Below are 24,290 nucleotides of genomic sequence, written 5' to 3'. Positions count from 1 at the left end.
CCGGACTGGGGCACGAACCCGTGTCCCCTGCATCGGCAGGTGGACTCTCAACCACTGTGCCACCAGGGAAGCCCAATACCACACATTTTAATGGGTTGCTCTGGCTGCTGGTTGAGAATAAACTGAAGGGGACAAGAACGGATGCAGGGAGACATGTTAATACCTTATTCCCCTATCTTCACTCCTCTGTACGCCTTTCTATTTGCATATCCATGCTTCCTTCACGCGTGTAGTTATCTCTCTTAAGAGCATCCTGCTCCTCTTTCCAATTTGAAATTCCATTCACCAGTTAGCTCAGTGCTCCTCTCAGAGCTGTCAGGGCACTTGGGGAACTTGGTATCTTTGGGTGAGGAAAGCGGGGCAAATACCCTTTGGAAGCCTGTCCAAGGTCATCCAAATAGTAAATAGTGGATCCAGGACTGTCCTTAAAGTGTGATTTGTAGGAAATTAAAAGATCTTCTTGCTATAAAGACACCTTCCCTGTAACAGTTTGTGTTTGCAGTTTCCCTCATTAAATTGTGATCTGGAAGAGCACAGATAGTATTTTGTTCGGCTTTGTGTACTTAGTGCTTAGCGTGGTGGCTGGCACAGGATAGATACCCAGTAAGTTTTTGCCAGATGAGTAAATAACAGAATGTCAAGCCCTGAAGAGTGTGTGTTATTAGCATCATGTTGTCAAACTTCACCCCACCACCTCCTGGTGTTGAGTGTCAGACAAACGGAAATGTCTAAGAATCTATGAGACCTAGGCTGAGCGTTCTAGGAAAAGAGACATTATTTAACAAACGGAGCTGCAACAGGATTGGAGAGGGATCCTCCTAACCGAGAAAAGATCAGAGCCAGAGACCCCCTTCTTTACCTTCCCTCGATTCCCTAGTGGTTCTAAGACAAGAGGGATAAAATAAGTTCTAAAGGGGTGTTATTCTTTGAGGAGGAACCACAGTCCTATTTTGTGTGACCTGTGCCCTAGGCATGTGGATTTTGTTTTTATTTAGGTGACTACAGTGACAATAGAATTGATAGGTGTAGCCGGGGCTGGTGTGGGAGCTGTGCATATCGACCAGAAGGGATGTCCCAAGAAGTGCATCCTTGATCTGTCAGGGGCTTTGTGGACTCATAGTGAGTGATCTGGTTGCCATTTTTTAGAAATTGGGGGACCTGAGTTTACACTACCATGTCCGTGATCTAGAATGGCACCTATACTATTGTATTTTAGCAAGTTTATAAGAAATCTTCCCTGTGATACTCAAGCTTCTCCATGGTGGAATCCATGTCTTTATCCTCCATGGTTCCCCAGTACCTTAGACAGTCTCAGGTTAACAGTTGGTGGTCAATAAGTGTGGGAAGAAGGTAGGAAGGAAGGGTGGGAGAGAGGCAGGGAAAAATGCTGGCTTTCCAAGTCCTCTGTCTCTGAGGTTTCAGAGTGGGAACTAAGAAACTAGAGCCAAGAAAAGAAGGCGGTACATGTGATAACATAGAAGCATCATCGCATGGTACCTGTAGTGACACAAAGATTACATTTTTAGTCCTTCAGTTTCATGGGCATGCAGTAAGCATACGTTAAATGATTTCTGAATGAGTGAATAGTATGAATCAATAAAAGTAATAGCACATTTCCTGGACAACCTTTACAGTTAAATGATCTCCCATCTCCTCCAGTTCTTACTCTGCCTCTAGGTTCTCTCCCTGGCACCAGCTTCCAAACGCCATCTCCCCCTACTCCAATGCATGTGATAATAACAGAAGACTCATTTTTCCACCTTTGTTTTGGATTTATTATCTAATGATTTTCTCACTAACAACACTCTTCCAAGTTAGTCACAGTTTGGTTCGATTCCTCCAACACGCTATTCAAGACATAGTTTCTGGATCTTTCACAGATTTATAATGAAATGATTAAGGAGTCACTGAGGTCCCAGTGGGACCATCTGTCAAAATGTGAAGATAGTTCAGCCTATCAGCCTGTAGATGTATTTCCAAAGCACTGGGAGATCTTTGGGTTAAACATGTAACACCTGCTTGAGTGTAAGCTTATATAGTTAAGGGCAGGAAGGAACCTTGAACATCATCTGCTTCAACCACCTCCATTTTTTCAGATAAAAAGCAACCTGAGAGGTTAAGGACTGTTCAGTGTCACTTTGCAAGTTATGGCAGAGCTGGGAATAAAGTTCAGTACACCCATTGCCTCTTGGGACACAATCTCTTCTCACACAATCTCTCCTCTCTTGCTTCCGGTTGCTTCAACCCTCCTGATGGAAGTTTATCCTCTGAGATGCAAAACCGATATGGACAAATCCTTAAAAAGAGATGCCGGCAAACAGAGAACTTGATGATAAATAGGGAGATGATGCAAGCACAAGGACTGAATCCAGAAATAAATCATATCTTCACATAGTGTTTACTGAAGTTGCATTTTGAATAATTTCCATAGAAATTATTTTACCCACCACAGGAATGTTACTCCCTCCCACAGGGATTTGACCAAACAGAAAGAGAAGCAGAAGGGAAGAAGAGCAGTAATTTAGATTTATATATAAAACATTAGCTGGAACCTAAGTAATAAGCCTCAACTAATCAGAATATTTTATGCATTCTGCCTGTTAATGGAAAAAGCAAACCACAAGAAAGCAAGCATATATCAGAGATTTAAAAAATGCTTCAAGGACTTATTTTAGGCTTTACATTTTTTTCCTAATTCCCTGCACTATCTTTGAAATATCGCACTGCACACCTCCCTCCTTCTCCTCATGTGTTCATTTGTTCATTTAATCTATCTGCCAATATTTATTGAGCCCTTTTCTGATGTCGCAAGTACTCTGCTAAGTTAGAGATGAAAACATGGTTTTCCATCAAGTTTAATGCCTGCTTAAAAGTTTTCCTAAAAAAAAAAAGTTATCCTAAGAAGACTGGGAGATTTTTCACTTTTTTTTTTACAGTTATATTTCTAGTTCTATAAATGGATAGTTCTGTACTGAATATCACCATTCGGCCGTCCAGATGCACTGTGTACCATTTTGCAACCTGCTGTGTACTTCTTGGGGAGTAGAGGTAAGGACTGACCTTTATGGAGCAGATAAATCATGTTCCTTTGCCCTGGAGTTCAGCAAATGTGAGGAACCAACAGGTCAGAAGATCAGAGTGTGGGAGGAGAGACAGGCAGGGCTATTCCCATTCCCCACACCTGCCAAGCTGTGGATGGACAGTGGCTACATTCCTCTCCTAAAGATCACAGCATCTGTTAGGTAACCCTCCCTAAAACTCTTGGATTAGCAACTGTCCTATAAATCATTGTGACTGACAATTACAAAATAATGAGTATATTTCTGAGAAACAACAAAAAGCAGTGTAGTTGGGAGCTAAGCAAACTGCTACCTAAAGTAACTACAGAGGATGAAAACAGGTCAAGATACACTTCCCACCTACCCTTTGTCTTTTTTTTTTTTTTTTTTGCGGTACGCGGGCCTCTCACTGTTGTGGCCTCTCCCGTTGCAGAGCACAGGCTCCGGACGCACAGGCTCAGCGGCCATGGCTCACGGGCCTAGCCGCTCCGCGGCACGTGGGATCTTCCTGGACCGGGGCACGAAACCGTGTCCCCTGCATCGGCAGGCGGACTCTCAACCACTGCACCACCAGGGAAGCCCCCACCTACCCTTTGAAAAGTGAGCTTCGAAAAGCCACTTCATGTTCACAGTTGGGTGAGAAAAGGTTCATATTCTCTGTTTTTCATAAACCTAACCCTGCCATGCCAGGATGACAAGTAGGTCCAATTTTATTCGGTTGAGAGTAGCTGCCTGGGGCACAGTCTTGAAAAACTTGTGAGCCCTGTTCTCAACATCTGTATGTCAGTATCTGCCAGGGACATGGGTCAGGGCATATGCTTGAAATATGGATCCTGACTCTAATACCCATCTCTATACTTCTAAATGAGTCTGATTTGGAACAGTTAGATTCTGGGACAAAAACTAGTTTCTAGAATCACAAGAGTTACAATTTATGTCATTTAGCCCTCCTACTTTTTACTCATTTTACACAAAGAAAAGAGACACATGAAGATTAAACGGTTCACTGAAATCAGTAATGGAACCACCATACAAATTTTCTCCAAATTCATGCTCGGTTCTACTTATTAAAGACAAAAAGTAAAAAAAAAAAAAAATCGCTGATTGCAACTGTCAGTTGAGTTTTGGAAAGTCCAACAGAATCTAACTGGTTAGAGATGGGATTTGACAGAGACAGTGAGGGTAACACCCTCCCTGTTTTTAGAGAGATTAAGGTATCTTTTGGTGTTGTTTTTAGAAAGATCAAGACCTAAGGATTATGTCTGACTTTCAGTGGTCACAGCTAGGATCCTAGAATCACACCAGACAGGTACAGAGTGGGCAGGAATCTGATGTAGTTTGATTACATAGACAAAATAGAAAAGAGCTTATCTAAAGACACTCCAGGAAGCTTTTTGGAGACCTTGCTATAGTTCTGTTTGTAAAACATAAATCCAGAAGAGGGGAGCCTACTCACCCTAGTTTTGAAGTAGCTGAAAGCAAAGGGTGGTAATTTAAAAATAGCATGAGTGTGCAGATAACATATGGATCTTGTCTTTAGGGCCATACCACCTGGAAAAGATATGGCATGCAAAGAGAGATAACAAAGTAAGATGTTCCTTCAAAACTTTAATTTGCTCATTGCTAAGCTCCATTTCCTCCATGGAACATTATGTCCTAAGACTGTGGGTAGACAGTGGGGATGGGGAACATTGAAAAAAATCTCTTACATTACTCCAAAATTATGCTTTCCATTCTAGATCCATACTTAAATAAGGCAGCAATTCTCTGTCTTCTTTGAAGATCTGTATTCTAATGTTGGAAAGCAGTTTGAAAAAGAGTATGGAGAGAAAAAATGAAAAATGAACAGGAATCCCATGGGGACTGCAACACCCCCATATAATCAGTCTTCTTCCTGGTACTGCACACGACGGATTCTACAAGTAATGGAGTCAGTTGTCTGAAGATCAATGACTGTAAAGTTATTCACTTATGTCTGCTCTGGCTCTCCCCATCCTCACCACCTTCTCCCAACCCTGATCAAAATGTCTTCATTGTTATGGAGTCGGAAAGAGGCCTTAAGGTAAGAAGGTGAATCTAGAAAAGACTATGGCATTGGCCCTTAATTTTAAGAGAAAGGTACTCCGAGAAAAATTCTACTTCGCTATCCACATCACCCAGCCTCTCCCTTGATTTTACTTTTTTACCTTCTAGGAAAAAAGTGATAGTAATGCCACCCTTCAAGCACCTAAGTAGCCTTCCCAAAGACCAGATAAGCCTCCTGATTACCACCCTCATACAAAGAAGACGCTACAATTTGCACTTCCCCAAAAATTACTAGGGAAAAACAGCATCTTTTAATGTTAGGGGTGGAGAAATGAGAGCATCAACCCTTTAAAACTCAGCCATTTAGTTGCTCTGACTTTGAAGCATGACAAGGATGTGCCCTTAGGTGAAACTGTTCCTTGCTTGGACCAGCCCCAGCCTCAACTCCTTCAGCTTTACAGTGGTGTCACTTAAAGTAGAGCACTCATCTGGAGGTCAACGTTCTTCCTATTCCTGCTCTTATTTGTTGTGTGAGTTTTCATTAAGGTACTTAATATCTCTGGACCAGTTTCATCAAATATAAAATGAGGAGTGAACTAGAATTCAGCCAAAGGTGTAAAAGAACAATCTCCAAATCATTATTGTTTCCCATGTATTTTAGTGACTCTCGGAAACTATTTCACTCTAAGGGAGACTCTGCCTCAGTTTGATTTAGGTCACAATGAGTCCAGCATAAGACAGTATGGCCAGAGAACTGTGGTTGTACCCCAGATGATGAAGCAAAAGGTTTGCCTTCATTGTGGAATCTCTCCCTCTGTATTTGAAAAACATATTCAATATAAATGAAAGGCCAGAGGTGAATGGATTGTGCTTCAAGTAAGTTTTGAACATAGATGCCATCTAGTCTTTGCATTCTGCAAAATTCTTCTTTAAGTGAATAAATGTGTAGGGTAACTCTCCATTACCTTGATCAGCATCTAATACCAACCTGACACTTAGAATTAAATTAGAGAAACAAAATTGGATACTTTGAGACTGGAGGGCTGATTATACTACCACAGCTATGAGTGGATTTAAACTCTTTCCTTATCCCATTTAAATCTAACTAGATATAAACTCTCCATTACTGAGGAACAGAGGTGTGTCTGCAGAGGTGGAGGTTCCCCTTGATGTTCTTGGTCAAGGAAACCTAATCCTTTCTTCTGACACACATGGTTGCAATAGAAAGCGTTCCCAACTGCCAGTCTGGTTTTAATCTATTGTTTCAAGTAAGATGGGATTTTTAGGGAATGTTAAGGAAAGAGCAAAATTACTAGAACTTACTATAAAATAAAACTGTTGATGAGAAATCAAATTTTAAACAAGTGTTCAAAATTCTAAGCATGAACATATGTAGACATACAGTGCATGCTACAAGTATACGAAAATAAAAGGTTTTAATTGTAAGTATATCTAAAGTCTGCTTTCAATACAACATTTATATCTCATTTTACTAAAGCTCTTTGGCTTACCAAATGATAGCCATGGTAAAACACTGCCAATAAATACAGTGGTGCTTCATTTAAACAACACTGTTGGACAATGAAATATTCCATAAGTGAACTTCCCAGGTAATCAAACTAACCCTGCATTATACAAACCTTTAAAATGTTAACCATTTTATATGGAAACTTCTCAAAAGTTACAAGTTTTTTCTTTAAAAGGTACACTGAAGAACATCTTTTCCTGAAGATTCAGGATTAACATTTACAATACTCATTAAAATATGCTGAATATACTGCACTTCTTAGAAGACCAGAAGATGGTGAGCTTAGATGATGGTGAGCTTTTTTGTGATACTTTTGCCAACGCCAAAAGGTTTCAGACCGTCATTGTAAAAAAGTGCAAAAGCAGACAAAACTAGCTTGCTTTTAATAGGTCTAGTGTCTTTTCTGCTGTCAGCTGTCCCTTCTGGCTAAAAGCATACCAACCTGTCAATTAATCGCTTACTTTGTCAAAATAAAATTTAGATTTAAAAGATGTGCCTACTTTGTGCAAGGTACTATACTAGGTGCTAGGGAAATGTTAAGAAACGCAAAAGAAATCATCATGCTGGCTGAGTGACACTCAAGAATCACCAGGTCACCACTGTGGTGGGAAACACAATTTATTCTAAGTTTGAAAATAACTTTTTGTTTTTGAAGTACAGTTGATTTACAATGTTGTGCTAGTTCCAGGTGTACAGCAAAGTGATTCAGTGTTATATATACACCCTTATATATACACATTTTCAGATTTTTTCCCTTATAGGTTATTAAAAAATATTGAGTATAGTTCCCTGTGCTATACAGTAGGTCCCTGTGAAAATAAATTACTTTTAAAAATATGGATATTGAAGTGATTACACACAGCTGTCCTGATATACCTCCTTCAATGGGAATGTCTTGGAAATATCTCCCATGAAAATATTATCAGTCATGTATGTGAGTCTTCGGAGATAAAAGACTAAACTTACTGTTTGAGGAAATAAAGTGGGCAGGCCCTGTGACAGCTTTCTGCCAAAACCCTCATATCATTGCTAGGCTTTATCTTATAATCCAGGTGGCTGAGGATGTCAGAAGTCTAATCTTGCTAATTCCTAGGGTCATCAAATCTAATTAATATATCTGTAAAAAACTGTATTTTAATGCTTTGCTGTATATATGAGTACAAAACATTTAGGCATTTATAAAACTGCATGTTGGGCCTCCCTGGTGGCGCGGTGGTTGAGAGTCCGCCTGCCGATGCAGGGGATACGGGTTCGTGCCCCGGTCTGGGAGGATCCCATATGCCGCGGAGCGGCTGGGCCCGTGAGCCACGGCCGCTGGGCCTGCGCATCCGGAGCCTGTGCTCCGCAACGGGAGAGGCCACAACAGTGAGAGGCCCGCATACCGCAAAAAGAAAAAAAAAAAAAACAAAAAAAACTGCATGTTTACAAGAGATACCTTGTATCTTTATAAAGATCAATCACCACTTCCACTGACAGGGTCTCTTTCCTGGATTTCAGTAATACCTCACTTTGGGGGCTTTTAAACATTATTTGACTACTCCTTTCAATTTCCATCATCCGACTACTTTTATTCCACAAACTGTACCTTGTAGTCTCAAAGATTTCATTGGATTTAGTTACCATCTGTTTTGTAGCTCAGACCTCTCTCCTGAGGTCCAGACTTATCTAATTGGTGTCATATTTGGAAGTACTACAAGAACCTCAAATTTAAGAGATAAAACCAAACTGATTAGTTTTGTTGAAGAATGGCATTTGATTTCCTTAGTTTTATCCTTAGTTTTGTCCTCATTCCTACAATTCCTTCCCTGCTTATTTCTGTATTACATCACTTATGCTTGAACTTCACCAGTACTATGTGCCACTCTTAAGAGATTTTTACTGTATGTTTTTAATTGATAAATTGATAAGTTTTGTCTTACCTTGTTAGATTTCAGTTCCATTAAGAGTATCAGCATCCTTACTGCATTTATCTCCTACCTCTTCCTAATGAATAAATACAACAAAACACATAAAGGAATTCTGACGAATCTCTCCCAATTATATCTTTACTGATAGATTTTTGGGTGCACTAACAGAAAGAAGTAGGAGTACCATGTTAACTCTTCTCATAATTTAAGGCAAAACTCAGAACAATTTCTTCTATCAAGTGTCATCTTCTTTCTGAAGCCTCCCTTGGACCAGGCTGAAGCACCACAGTCATAACCACCCCACCTCCCCAATCTCGGCATTTGCTTCTTTAACACCTCAAACAGTGCATCATTTATTTATCTGCTACCCCATTAGCCCGTACACAACTTGAAGGCAAGATATATCTTTCTTTGAACCTTCAGCACCTAGCAGATGGCAGGGTTCAACAAACGTTTGCATATCGAATGCATTAATGAGGCCACATAGGTCTCAAAAGACCACTTACTGCCCTCTAACAGGACCGGGGAGGTCCCACTCCTAGAGAAACTTCTTAAAAGCTTGCCTCAGGACGGCCAGGATACGAAAGGCAACTCACTTGACTTTCTTCCAGTTTAAAAAACACTTCTACTAATATCCACGTAGGAGACTGTCCCTTCACGAAACCTGCGCAAACATTAAGTCTCCAGGGCAAATGCTAAAGCCAAGCCCCACCCCGTTCCTGACCCCGCGACCTGCTCTGCGAAGACCGGACGCCCCCAGGCACCGGCACAAAGGCCCGCCCCGAGGTCAAGTGCGCATGCGCAACAAGCAAAAACGCTGCGAATCTGGGACTTCCTCTCTGAGCAGATGTCACTCAAGACTAGACGGCTCCGCCCCTCTCAAGATGGCGCTGCACTCAATGCGGAAGGCGCGTGAATGCTGGAACTTCATCCGGGCACTTCATCAAGGACCCGAAGCTGCTCCCGCTCCCCAGGTAACCGAAGCTGGCCCTTCTTCCACTAGTTTCCCATCCCGCTAGGTCCTTCTCATCCCTCTTTCCTCCCTCCGTTTGCTTCTCCCTTCCCGTTTCCTCTGGAGAGTACCAAACCCTTCCGCTCCTAAGGTCGATTTGCCTAAGACTGCCTTCCTACTCGGAGCGTGGCGACGTTGCAAGGATTCGCGGTGACGTAACGCGCCCCTGGTGGGAGGAACGCGCCGCCGCTTACCCACTTAGTCTCAGCCCCTCCCCCTCAGCACCCTGAGAGCGCCGCACCTCCGCTGTTGCCCGGCAACGCGGGAAGCCCAGCAGTGTTTGAAGTTATAGCATACCAGAGGTCCGGTCCCTCCGGCACTGCACACCTTGTTTTGATCCCGTTGCTGCTTTTACTCTGCTTTCCCTAATAGCAAGCCAAGGGTCCAGCGGAGAAATTAGAGAAGATGTCTTGTTAGGAATCGACCCGTTTAAGTAGGTGCACCCTCTTGACGTCCTCCCTCAGGCAGTGCGGTACTTGAGCAAGTGTCAGTGCATCTTCCACTCTGATTTCTCCTCATTGCCGCGAAGTAGACCTGTATCTAGGAGGTTCTATGAAAGAATTTCAGCAAGCTGCCAAAGGCGTCGTCCTGTCCTGGCAGCACTCCTGTTACCATTACTCTGTAGTGTTGAGAGCATGGACACGGCCTTCAACCCGTCCCGTCAGTATTTAGAATTTTACCCTCATAGCAAAAGGGAAAAACAAACAAACAAACAAAAATATATATATATATATACACACTCTTTCACTTATTCAGATATTTACTTCACCCAGACATTTACTAAACGTCTTGCAAGTGCAATCTCAGTGGTAGACACTTTGCCATACATCTCTTGGGAGATAGCTCTTGGGAACTAGGGAGATCTTAGAGATTCTGTGACTGTTAGGTGATTTCCTGGCATCCTTGCATATTCATTGTCATAATGTGTAAGTGTGAGGAGCATTTTGTATGGTAACTGGTGTATTAGAGCACTAGACTGAAAGTTAGGAAACTAGAAGTCAAGGGATTTGTCTGCCACTTGCTAGCTGTGTGGCATGACAAGTCATTTAATCTCGCTGGACTTATTTTCTTTAGCAAAATGGGTGGAGGAAGGGTTGGACTGATTGACAGTGTTCCTTCAAGCTTTGGAAAATCTATGGCTCCATGATTATGAAGCCAAAGTAAAGCAGTGAGATTAATTATGAAAAACAAGATTTAAGTTCAACTTGTTATTTTAATCATCCCATAAATTACTTAACTTTCTGTACCTAAGTGTTCTTCACTGATATGGGCCTCACAAGATTCTTGTAAGGATAGAGGATATTACGCTGGAAGTCAAAACAACTATTTAAATGTTTGAAATTTCAGGCAGCATTGTTAGGTAAAAATTGATTCAAATTTAGTATTTATATCAAATACTCCTCTCTTTGAAGTTTGAAGTTTGATTCTACAGAACCAGAATTGGTTATTGTATTTATGGCTAATAGTAGCATATTAGAACCTGTGGATTCAGAGTAACTAAGTCTTACTTTTTTTTTTATTGGAGTGTAATTGCTTTACAATGTTGTGTTAGTTTCTGCTGTAGAACAAAGTGAATCAACTCTATGTGTATATATATATATATATATATATATATATATATATATATATATCTCCCCTCTTTCTTGAGTCCCCCCCCCACAAAGTAACTAAGTCTTAGACCCAAACTTCCTCTTGTAACAAACTCAAGAGTTGAGGATGTCATAAGAAGAAAACAAACAAACTACAAAACCCACTAATGCTTGTCCTAGGGGGTTTAGGGCATTAAATCATTATAAATGCTAAAGAATAGAATTCTTAAATCTCTACTATTGTTTCAGCGGCATTTATGAATACAGTTATCTTAATCAACTGTTAATCTAGATGGTCTCAAGATGTAGAATTTCCAGAACAGATTAGTGCTTCAAAACCTTTAATTTAGCTTTGAGTAGAATATGAATTAAATGTAAGCAAGAGCACTTCTTAAAGCATAGTTCTACATATAAATTAAAAATTTTTTTATTGAAGTGTAGTTGATTTACAATGTTGTGTTAGTTTCTGGTGTACAGCAAAGTGATTCAGTTATATAAGTATATATATTCTTTTCATATTCTTTTCCCTTATAGGTTATTACAAAATATTGAGTATAGTGCTGTGTGCTACACAATAGGACCTTGTTGTTTATCTATTTTATATATAGTAGTTCGTATCTGCAATCCCAAACTCCTAATTTATCCCTCCCCCACCCCCTATAATTTTCAGTCATTAAAAATGATGGTTTGAAAGACTAGTGCAGTCTTTTGAAAGACCAATTGAGAAAAGATATAAAATTGCATTCATAATGTAATTATAATATTATATTTGCAAATAAATAGTTATATAAATATATGTACAAGAGAAAAAAAGACTGGAAGGAAACAACTATTCTTAACTTTTTTTGTTTCTCTTTGGTTTTCCTAAATAGTGGATTAAAAGTGATTTAAGTTTTCTTCTTTAAGCTTGCTGTATTTTTCACATGTTCTAAGTTGAAGATATATCACTTTCAGACCCAGAATAAAGTTTTAAAACATAAATCTTCAGATAAATGTATAGTCATTATATCATCTGTGATGTTGTAGCTCTCTGAGAGAGATATTTACTTGTCCCACAGTGCTGTTATTAAAATGGCCTTAGAAAAGTTATTAAAATGGCTTTGGAAAACTAAAAATTTATGACCATTTTTCCTGTATGTATCTTCTTTTTCTCTTGAAATGCTTCCTTTGAAGTCAAAGAGATTTTGTGAACAGATGCAGAAATATGTGAAGGAAGAATTGGATCCTTAAACCAGATGCATTAGACATTTTTATGATATCTCATAACCTTTGTAGAAAACAAAAATTATTTTGCATGGGTGGAAAGAAATGTATATTTATCACATGAGTGATTCTATCAAAAACTAACAAATAGCAATTTGCTTGTTATTAGTTTTGGCTGCACCAGTTACTCCCTGAGGTGAAAAGCAAAAGCGTATGAGCCACAGCAGTACTTTGCTAGAGTAATGCAATTCCTAGGTTGTTTTAATGTTTCCTTAAAAAAGCAAAATCTTGGGTAATAAGCTTGGCATTGGGGACCTTTAGTTATCTCAAGAGCAGGCTTTTGCCCCTCAAGGCTAAATGTAGAATCAAGTTTAAAATAAAAACTAGAGAGAAAACAGAAATAAAAGTGTATCAAGGCATACTCATTATGAGATGTCTACAATTTATATGAAAGTGATTTATTTTGCCAGGTGTTACCTCACAGAAAACCAATGAAGTCTGACAAGAAGAGAGTAGTCACAGAGTCAGAGGAATCTGACATGTTCTGTTTAAACGATGATGGCGTTAGGTAAATTTAAGCCTGTCATCATTGACCAAACACAGAATCCAGACTTCTTTAAGCACTAACTCATGATTGTATTGTGCAAAGAGTGAAATATTGATGATTAGAAGACTTTTGCAAGAATATTTGTAATCATTCAGGTGCAGTGTAAAGTGTCCACATTTTTATCACAGTTGGACAACACACTTCATTATTAGCCGTCCCAACCTGGGTTTGGCCAGTGTTAACATACTGTTTCTACTGTTTATGGCTGCTAAATGTAGCCATTCAATGAAGGAATTGTACCTGCAAAAAAATAGGCAATGTATTAAATTTTTTATCTTGTATTTAGTTCTCACAACAAGGCTTTTTAAAAAATTGCTCTCTTTTTTTAAGCATTTTTTAAATTTTAAAATAATTTGAGATACACAAAGTTGCAAAATTAGTACAGAGTATTCCTGTATACCCTTCACCAAGCAGCTTCTTCTTGCACAATATAATACAATTATCAAAGCCAAGAAATTAAATTGAGACAATTTCAAATTTCACCAGTTTTTCCACTAGTCTCCTGGTTTATGATGAAATCTGGGATCCCATATTGCATTTAGTTGTAATGTCTCCTCCAATCTATGGCAATTCCTCAGTCTTTCATGACCTTGGCCTTTTTGAAGAGAATTGGTCAATTATTTTATAGAACGTCTCTCAGTTTGGGTTTGTCTGATGTTTTCTCATGATTAGACTGAGGTTATGGATTTTGGCAAGAATACTACAGCAGAGATATTGTTCACAACAAGGCTTTAAGGCAGGTATTAAGACCTTATTTTAAACATATGGAAAAAAAGTAAAAACATATTTTACTTTTTAGTTAAGTAAAAGCTAATTAATTATGGAATTAGGATGGTAAAATTTACTGTTGGCATTTCACTCCATATTTTGCAATTATAATGTGTTGTTATAGGTTTCTATGATCTTAATGGCATTAAACTGGGGTAATGTTCCCAGTGACTTTTCCCTTAGCTTTTCTCTGCCTTGTATTGTTCATCCAACATGCAACATGAGCTACTCAGCTTGGAAAGCTATCAGGAGCTGCTATGGCCATCTGGGAATTTTACTAGTTGCTAACTGTGCCAGTTTGATCAGGCTACCTCATCTCTCTGTGCTTTTCTTAAATAAGGTTGTTGCGTGGATCCACTCTAAAGTTCCTTTTAAGCTTAGTCTATGAGTCCATTTGTTTAAAATGCTTTTTAGGTTGATTTTCCTTGTGAACTGACTTAGCTCATTCAAAACAAGAATTATTTCAATTTGGAAATCTCTTTGCGTAGCTGATGGAAACGACTGATGGTAACTGCTAAAAATATAGAGGAGGAACAGTTGATAAATGCTGAGCATTTATGCTAGCAAGTCTTATGGCAGCCACAGCCAGGAAATTATGAAGAGGGTGAGGCTGCTGACCCCCAGATCCTTTCTCAGTATACCTGTTGCATGGCTGCGGGTTACAGAACTGTCCACGGAGGCTTACGCATATATATAAGATATATATATATTTGTATATTTAAGCCTGTATGCATGCATATCCCTGTGTCTTTCAGAGAAGGAACTAACATTTAGCTAAGGCTTGTTATGTGCTAAGGCTTCTTGCTATGTACTATACATGCTTTATCTTATTTACTTCTCACAAAGATCCTGTGAATATTATTCTATCCGTTGTATAAAACAGGAAACAAAGGCTCTGAGAGATTATTTAGTAATTATAAATTATTCTGGTAATTTTCCCAAGTCAGAGAGCTAGTAAATGGCAGTGCCAGGATTCACTCTCAGCCTTGCCTGTGCTTTTCCCACTCAACCAGTAGTAGTCTCTTATCAAATAAAATCTTATGTGAATCCCTCTTAGATAAAACAGATAAAAGTAGAGCTTTTCTGATTTAAGGAATAGAAAAGTAGCTACAGCCCTGCTTGCTTGGCCCCTCCCAGCCCCGCCTACCACCTTCCCTCCACATACAACCAGGGACCACCGAGATGGTGCCACCACGGTGTTGGACTTCTTAAGATGAAGTTTGAAAAATACTTCAGCTTCCTTAAACATCCTAGTGAGTTTGTTGGCTTAGGACCACATATGATGGATGGATTATTTTTAAGGAGCTACTCTGTAAATTAGTACTTTGGGAGTACTTACTTTGGTATGTATGTATTTTATCAATAAAATGCAACCTTTCTTCGTTTATCTTAAGCTATGAGAGAACTTGAGATAATAGCAATCAGTTTTCTTTCCTTCCTTCCTTCCTTTCTAACTTCTTTCTTTCATTCCAAACACAGCTTACTTCTGCATAATATGCTGATGTTTGTGCTCAAAGATGATGCTATGGACCACTCCGTCATTGTGACGAACCTGGCCTCAAGTCTCCTCCCAGAGAGCACTTACTCCAGTTCTGCTCTTGATTCTGTTTTACCACTATCAATCAGGGGTTCAGGAATTTCTCTTCTAGAGACTGCAGCATGAGGCCTAAGCCTTCTTCCTGAATTTCCACTGGAGAAATGTACTCGCTTAGCATAGAAGTTGCTCTGGCCATGTGAGACACTAGAGGCAGAGAATTAATTTATAGGCACAGAGATGATACACTGACTCCAGCTTGACTGAATTTAACTCTGCTCAGCCATTTACAGTTTTCTCTCTATATCATTTCTTAGCAATACCCTATCTTTTATTCCCAGTCAAAGGCTTAACACTTTTTCTTAACTTCCCTGCTTACTGAAAAAAGTAAGGTCATACCTAGGTTCGTACCACCCCATCACCTGACTTCTAATGGTCCTGTAATCATTTACCAAAATTCGTCTACAGTTCTCTTTTTTCTTGGCACTCAGCCTTCCTTGCGTTGAACCTACTTCTGGTTGGCTAAGAACTGCCTTTTTTGTTTGTTTTGTTTTATTTTGTTTTTGTTTTATTGGAGTATAGTTGCTTTATAATGTTGTGTTAATTTCTGCTGTACAGCAAAGTGAATCAGCTATACATATACATATATCCCCTCTTTTTTGGATTTCCTTCTCATTTAGGTCACCAAAGAGCACTGAGTAGAGTTCCCTGTGCTATACAGTAGGTTCTCATCAGTTATCTGTTTTATGCATAGTAGTGTATATATGTCAATCCCAATCTCCCAATTCATCCCACCCCCCTTTCCCCCATGGTATATATACGTTCTCTACATCTGTGTCTCTATTTCTGCTTTGCAAATAGATTCATCTGTACCATTTTTCTAGATTCTACATATATATGTTAATATACGACATTTGTTTTTCTTTTTCTGACTTACTTCACTCTGTATAACAGTCTCTATGTCCATCCATGTCTCTGCAAATGGCACAGTTTCATTCCTTTTTATGGCTGAGTAATATTCCATTGTATGTATGTACCATATCTTCTTTATCTCTTCCTCTGTCGATGGGCATTTAGGAGAACTGCCTTTTTGATTGCCCTTTTGTCTCTTCAAAAGCACAGTCGAACTACCCTGATTTCTAACCCACAGAGGTTCTCACAACTTCCACTTTTACATTCCCTGCCCTCTAGGCTGGGACACCAACCTGGGGACAGACAGAGATGTCAGTTTCTCCTTCACATTCCTGTCCTGGTGTTCTGGCTGTGATTCTATAGTGCCAGGCAACTCCATCATGGATGGAGCCCTGAATGACCTTGTTTAAGGTTCTTGGGATAATAGTTGTAGATTTTTCATCAAGGCATTCAAACACATAAAATAAAATAACAAATCTCACCTTGTAAAACATTTTCAAGTGGAATCTATTATTTCCATTAATAATAATATTCTGTTCTAATACAACACTTTGTAGTTTTCAGAATGCTTCACATATTCTCATTTAATCCTGAGGACACAGTGTTTCACTATTTAGCCATCTAAAACTTTTACTCATTGATTAAGTTTTCATTATATCTTCCCATTTTTTTTACCAGTTTTATAGTGATGATTAATCTAAATAAGTAAATATCAGTATTCTTTAAAGTTTTAGTTCAGTGGATATTATTTTCTTATTTGTACTAAAATTGAATTAACATTTAATTCATTTTGGGGCCCTGGTCTGATAGGACTGTGATAATTTCAGTTATTACTAAATATGATGATGGCAGGGGGAGATGGTACCAGCATATATTTATAGGATGCTTACCATGTACCAAGCACGGTTTGAAGCACTTGACATGCATTAGCTTATTTAATCCTAACAACCCAATGAGGCGAGTGTTAATATTAGCCCCATTTTATAGATGAGGATACTGAGAGGTTAAATAACTCACCCAAGGTCACATAGCAAGTATTAGAGCCAAGATGTAACCCCAGGTAGTCTGATTCCAAACTCTGTGTATTAAGTGTAATAAAATACGTTAAATTCTGAAACAAATTACCCATGTTAATATGCTGATAACTGCATATGCAAACTTTCAAATCTGTTCCATGAAAGCCATTTATATATCTTGCCATGGTGACATGCAGAGTAGAAATTACAAATCATCCTTTGTTGTTGCTGTTCCTACAGTCTTGTTTGGCTCAATGAATTATGAGAAAGGAGCAAAGCTGCCTTGTAAATTTATCTCCGTGTCTCTATTTGGCTACTGCCACTAGGATTACCCTGTGTAAAATAAGGGATTTTAACACATAAGTCCCAAGGTGCATGCAGGAAGTTGTATTTATACACAGTCTATAGCTAAAAGGTCAACCTGTCCGCCGCCTTGCAGGCAGAGGGAAGGTGGTGAGTGCTGAAGCTTACGGATGGCCAGGGGACCACTATCTAGGGTCTAGTTGGGATTTATAGCTAGAGTACTTTCTTCAAAAGTAACAGAGGTGCAAAGTGAGAAGATGGGAAAGATTAAAGTAATTAGTGTTATGGGCCATTTCAACAAGGGATAAGTAAGAATTTTATTCTAAAAGATTCTCATTCCAAAAGTTCTTAGAGGAGTCTGTAATTAATTGAGTTAAAGTGAATTATTACCAATTAGTACATTAATTGGGATGCTGTTGAGCCTTTACAATTAGCAACAATGAACACTAAGTTTATTTTATACTCCAGACAAAGGGCTTCTCATGAACATTTTCTATACTCCCATGAACATTTCCTATACTCCCATGAACTTTGCATGGACCATTCTATTTTATATTCATGCAGCCTCACTCTTACTATATTACTTTGGGCCCCTTTTGGGAAAATAGGAGAATGTAATTGTGAAGGGAAATGGAGCTGTTTACTTAAATCCCTGATTTGGATTCCTGTCCTCCCATGGGGAGAATGGTCTGAGCAGCCAGTTAATAAATTTACTGGAAGAGAGAAGAGCCTCTTGGGCTGGGGTAAGTGTGTAGCATGAAGGTGGAGTCCCAGGGGAGATGTTAAGGACCAGACTACATGGAGCCCTTGCCAAATCCGGGGAGACAGCCAGGTTGGCCCCCCATGGTTACTGGTTACCTGGCCATCTTTGTTGTGAAGGGAAGTACTTCTGTGCAGGCAACATTGGCTTCTCCCATGGCTGGCATGTTTCCAGACACCCCCATGCCACCAAGCTGTGAAACTCAGTAACCCAGAGAAGCAAGTGTCTAAAGGATCAACAGTCACATGAACATCATACTTGTCTTTTTTTTTTAATTTAATTTATTTTATTTTATTTATTTATTTATTTTGGCTATTTTGGGTCTTCGTTGCTGCGCACGGGCTTTCGCTAGTTGCGGTGAGCGGGGGCTACTGTTCATTGCGTTGCGTGGGCTTCTCACTGCAGTGGCTTCTCTTGTTGCGGAGCATGGGCTCTAGGCACGCGGGCTTCAGTAGTTGTGGCATGCGGGCTCAGTAGTTGTGGCGCATGGGCTAAATTGCTCCGCGGCATGTGGGATCTTCTCAGACCAGGGCTTGAACCCGTGTCCCCTGCATTGGCAGGCGGGTTCTTAACCACTGTGCCACCAGGGAAGCCCTGTACTTGTCATCTTAAAGTTGACTGACTTCTTACTAAGAGAAAGTGTGGTAAAGCAGAAGGGGCATGGCTTTTGGGATCAGTCAGGCCTGGCTCCACTACATGCTAACTGTGTGATGTCAGGCAAGTTACTCAACCTCACTACGCCTCAGTTTTCTCGTCTGCACAGTATTAATAGTAATACTCACATGGTAAGAACTTTATGTGGATTTGAGATTCTGACATATGTATAAGGGCCCTTGGCCAGTGCACAGCACCTAGTGGGTCCTCTGTGCTTGATGATGATTATTTCTTCAATAATATATAATTCTCCTCAGCAGCCTCTCTCTCCTCTACCCTTATCAATCTTAATAGCCTTTGATTCCTCCCATCCCCACACTATCCTCCCCCTACCCTGCAAAATAAAATCAGTCTGACCAGATTAACCTCCCAAAAGCAGTGTACTAATTATGTTGTTCCCCTGCTCAGAACCTTTGGGAGCTTCTCATAAAGCTTAGACTCCTTATACCCCCACCTTCAAGACCTTCCACAGCCCAGATCCAAAATACTTCTCTAGGCCATTGCTGTCCTACATGGATCCTATGCCCTGGAGTTAAGAGAATTTCCAAGTTTGCTCAGAGCTGTTTCCTTTTGCTTCTTTGTTAATGTCACTGTCTCTTCTTGGAAAGACCTTTCTTCCCATTCTAATTTGTCTGTATGCCACCATTCTTTAAAATAAAAAAACAAGCAAACAACAAAAACAAAACTCATAGATAGGTTCCAGAGAACTTTGTTCTTAAGCTGGAAACGATTGCTCCCATTTTGAAATTTTACAGGACTTTGTACTTTTCTTACAGAAATTAACAAATCCTGCCTTATATTCTCTCTGTTTATAGACATTTGCTTTAGCACAGATGGAGAGCCTGGGTTTTTTTTGTTTTGTTCTGTTTTTTTGTTTTTGTTTTTTATTTAGACCTTTTGTGAACACTCCAGCAGGAAATAGTTTATGATACATACGTTGTTCCACAGGTACAGCCTCAGGCTGCCACTCAGCAGGCCAACCCCACCAGGGGAATGTTCCTGGAGGCCTCCCCCAGTTGTGAAAGACGGAACAGGAAGAATTCTTCCTGTTGAGCCCTGGCTATGATAACTAAATGTGAGAGAAAATGAGTTATTACTTAAACCTTTGGCATAATAATTCCTGTAACAGAAAGAGGTCAATAAGTATCTTTTGAGTGAATGAATTCAGTGAAAAATAAATCTAATAAGGCATGAGAAAGTTCATACCATTGGCATTTAGCCTATTGTTAATTTAAACCACACACTTTTATGTATATTTTTATGTATTGAAATACAGAAGATTTTCAATGTTCACTGCAGTTAATAAGTGATCTTATTATTGCCTAAAGTATCCAGATGTTTATAAGTGACTGGGAGATAATATTGGTTTCATTTCAATAATTTTCCAAGTAGGCTGTGAATTTCCAACTTGTTGCTATAACTGACTTTTACTGTCACTCTGGCCCTAATTGTATTTTTCATAGGTGTATCTAACTATACTGGGGTTTGCTACCTCTATATATTATACTAAAGATTGTAGACTGAGGATTAAGATGAGAAGTTTTTACTTTGAGCTTAGTTTTGCCTCAAGAGGCTGTCTGGTTCAATAAATGTGCATATTATCTATACAACAACCGACATTGTGCTTTATCAAGAGTATGCTTTCAACTCATGAAGGAAGTAAGAGGCTCATTTATTGTGGGAACATTGCCTTTTTTCTTAGTTGTTCATTTTAAGTCCCTTTAAAGCAACCTGTGAAGGCATGCCTAGGACCTTTACTCTATAGATTTTGGTATGCTCTAAAAAGGTGCAGAAAACAGCCCTAAGTCTCACTGCACTGTTCTACTGTGTAGACAGGCCATTTGTAAGCTTCCCATCTAGTGCTATTTCATTTTTCTTTGCACCATGATAAGAGTAGAGTAGTATGATTCAAGAATTTATGTCTACAGTACAAAGAACTTACATTTTCTTCTTTTAAAGTGGCCTAGTGGCATTTTAGTAGTTAAGGAAAGTTTATTGTCATGCTTGCTTACCAATTTATCATTTACATGTTTAATAAAACCCGAAATCAACCTAGCCTAATCATAGAACGGTTATAGAATGTCATGTCTGTTAGACGGGGTTTGATTGCTGCATCTTCCTGATAAGTCCGTGACTATAGTGGCCAAACATCTTGTTAAACCCAGAACCAGTTGTACCCATCAATCTTTAAAATGTCTTGGAAATTCCAATGTTTCAGCATCCACATGACATCTCCCACATTGTTTTTCACATTCTAAAATGGAACAGAAATTCTTTAGCAAACCATGTGTCCTTAATTTTGATTGAGAATATATTAACATATCTATGACTCAAAATAGAGACACAGCTTATCCCTTCATCTTATTTTTCTGTCTAAATAGCAGACTTTTGGTCAGTCTTCCATGACTCCTGTCTTCCTGAGAGTCAAATGCCTGCCTTTACACGGACTGTGGAGGTAGGGTCATCCAGCTTCCATGTGGACCACATGTTAGAAGGGATGGGGAGAGAGAGGAGTGGCTCTTCAAAAAAAAAGTAACAAAGCCAAGACCACTGAGGGGATTACTGTCAGCTGAGTAGCACTTAAATTTATGTCTTTAGAGAGATCATCAAGAAAAGCCTGTAAAGTGGGAAAATTTTTTAAAAATCGGGGTTTTAACCCTTTGTAGTCTCAAATTGAGAGAGAGACCAGTGTTGAAAAATCCAACAAAGAGAGAGATGAGTGAAGAATCATTAGAGTGTGGATCTAAGGATCAAAGGGCTAGAGAATTTCAAAGAGAAAATGAAGAGCAAGATAGTGCTATTGGGGGGGGGGTGATGAACTGGGAGATTGGGATTGACATATATACACTAATATGTATAAAATGGATAACGAATAAGAACCTGCTGTATAAAAAAATAAATAAAATAAAATTCAAAAAAAAGATAGTGCTATAGTATGATAAAGACTAAAAATTATCCCTTAGAGTTTATAATTGGTGTATCACTAATGATATTAACAACAACAACAGCTTTAGAAGAGTTATTGGTGCAGATTAATGATGGTGAGATGAGAGGTGAGGAGGTTTGAGGAGCCTGAATGAGAAGGAGGTGCCAAGAGAGGGAGAAGGGAGCTTTAAAGAATGGCCTGACCAAGAGAATTTTTTGGAGGTAGGATCTTTTAGGATGGCTCAAACTTGAGCATGACTATAGGAGCCAGTGAAGATGGAGAGACTGAAGATACAGGAAGAGATGGAAAGAAATGGAATCCAGAGCAAATGATTGAACACTAGGCGAGACAGATCAACTCTGAGACTAGGAGAAATAGCTGTGGGTCTAGATGAGTTTGCTGGGAATGGGATGGGAAATTCAGGAACTCTAAAACCTGATGGATATAATTCTCTCAGGAGGCTTCAGTCCTGAGATGATGGAATAAGTTAGTGCTTTAGTAGATGGGTACTGAAGTCAGACTGCCTGGGTTCAAAGTCAGGTTCTTCTACTTGGTTACTGGAAGTCATTGGGCAAGTTACTGAACATCTCTACCTCATTTTCTTCATCTGTAAGATGAGTTAAAAGCTTGACCTCTATAGGCAGACTGCCAGATTTGGAGCTAGTAAGCTCCCCCACTAGCTAGCAATATGGCCTTAGCAAGTCACTTAACCTTTCTGTGCCTTAATTTCTTCATCTGTAAAATGGAGACAATAATAGTGTCTACCTCACAGAATTACTGTGAGCATTAAATGAGTTAATATTTATAAGTGTCTAGAACAGTACCAGACACACTGTGAGTACTATAAGTTTTTAAAAATTGTTCAATAAGCAGTGTTGAGAGTTGAGGGCCTAAGGAACTATAACTTAAATTTATAGGTAGATTCTGCATTGTTTTAAGATTTTTCACCTAAAGTGCTCAGCTACCAAAGTATATAAGTGAAGAATGAACTTTCTAGACTTGATCCAGGATTGGAGTTTTTTCATGGCTGTCAAGACATTATTTATGGCAAGGGGAGTTGAGGTTGCTAATGAGAGCATAGTCCACGTGATTGACCTTGGGGCCAGGCTGGGTAGGGAAGAAGAGAGATCAGATAGGGACGGCTGCACCAGGAGAGAATGGAAAAATCAAAGGCTCTGATTTCTAAGTGAGCTTGGAGAGCAAGTATAGTGGGAATAAAAGCATGAAAGAGTTGAACGGCGGAAGGTCATAGAATGAGTAGAATATTGACATTTATGATTTCAAAAACAGAGGAATTCTGGGTGATGACAAGGTCCAGGGTGTGACCATGGGACCAGGTAGTTGAGGTTGAAGAGTTCAAACATGTTTTGAATGCTAGAATATTGGATGGGTAATCTCCCTGATAATTGAACTCTTTCAGATGATGGAAGTTAGGGTAGAGAGCCAGCTTGCTAAGCCTTTAATCAATTTAGGAGGTGGGGAGAATACAACAAAGTGCTGAGTAAGTGTAAACATCTATTCTCCCATTTATATAGTCATGTCAGACATTTTGGACCATTTGTACCAATGTTTCCTGAACTATTAAAAGATTCTGTTCAGTATATTATTTGGATATGTCACCTGGTGAAGTATGTCCTCATTTCTAATTCATGGGAGTAATAAGGTCATGAATATTGTACATATATTGATATATTAACAAATATTGAGCACATACTATGTGCTAAGTGTTGGAGATAAACCAATGAAGAACACAGACAAAATCTTACATTCCAGAGAGAGAGACAAGTAATTAAAATATATAGTATGTTAGATGATAATGGCTGATATGGAGAAAACTAAAGCAGGGGCAGGAGATGGTAACTGCCACAGGGTATTACAGTTTTAAATTGGGAAGTCAGCAAAGGCTTCTAAGAAGGTGAGATCTGAGAAAAGACCTGAAGGTGGTGAGAACATATACAAGGTAGATATCTGTGGGAAGATGGTGCCAGGCAGAGGAAACAAAAATGGAAAGGCCATGAGGTGGGAGACTTACCTGGCATGTTTGAAGACCAGCAAGGAGGCCAGTGTGGCTTGAGAAGAATGAGCATTTTCTTTGTTTTACAAATACTATATAGTACTAACTATGTTGGACCATTTTCTAATTACTTTGTACATATTAACTCATATAATGCTCAGAACAACCCTATAAAGCAGTGCTATTATTGGCCCCATTTTACAGATGATGATCTGTAAAACAGATGTTAAGTAACTTGTCACACTGACAACAAAATGCAGATAGTTAAAAAGGGAAAGGAGCCAGGGTCTTAACCTCAGGTTGGTTTTGCGTTATGCTGTCCATTATAGTAGCAGGACATGAAGTCACATGGCTCATAGGAAGGTGGAAGTAGAGAAGTCAATTGTATATAATCTTAGAAGCAACTGTAAAGACTTTATCTTTTACTAGGATTGAGTTGCAAAGCCATTGGAAGTCTTTGTTTGGAGAAAGAA

The 24,290-nt window shown here is 39.3% G+C and overlaps 2 protein-coding genes across 3 annotated transcripts in view; one reads left to right on the top strand and one right to left on the bottom strand.

Moving 5' to 3' along the window:
* The window catches only part of HAO2 (hydroxyacid oxidase 2), a 215,880-nt gene extending 206,617 nt beyond the window's left edge, over positions 1-9,263 (bottom strand). The window contains exons 1-2 of one of the 2 annotated variants that reach the window (XM_082613154.1): positions 9,116-9,263; positions 8,532-8,595 (exon numbers count right to left, since the gene is read on the bottom strand). In XM_082613154.1, coding sequence (XP_082469280.1) covers positions 8,532-8,567 — 36 coding nt within the window. In that variant the 5' untranslated portion in view covers positions 8,568-8,595; positions 9,116-9,263. Of the gene's footprint in view, positions 1-8,531; positions 8,596-8,703; positions 9,079-9,115 lie in introns of those variants that run through there. The other variant, XM_082613155.1, reaches the window with a different exon arrangement.
* Positions 9,264-9,359: 96 nt separating this feature from the next.
* Positions 9,360-24,290, top strand: part of WARS2 (tryptophanyl tRNA synthetase 2, mitochondrial) — an 84,740-nt gene continuing 69,809 nt past the window's right edge. The window contains exon 1 of the mRNA XM_082615358.1: positions 9,360-9,493. Within this exon, the coding sequence (XP_082471484.1) occupies positions 9,404-9,493 (90 nt within the window). The 5' untranslated portion in view covers positions 9,360-9,403. The remainder of the gene's footprint in view (positions 9,494-24,290) is intronic.

This window comes from Mesoplodon mirus (genome assembly GCF_964341445.2).
Source record: "Mesoplodon mirus genome assembly, chromosome: 3".
NCBI lineage: Eukaryota > Metazoa > Chordata > Mammalia > Artiodactyla > Ziphiidae > Mesoplodon > Mesoplodon mirus.
The sequence above is the reverse complement of the archived record's forward strand: the minus strand, read 5'-3'. Positions and strand labels throughout refer to the sequence as shown.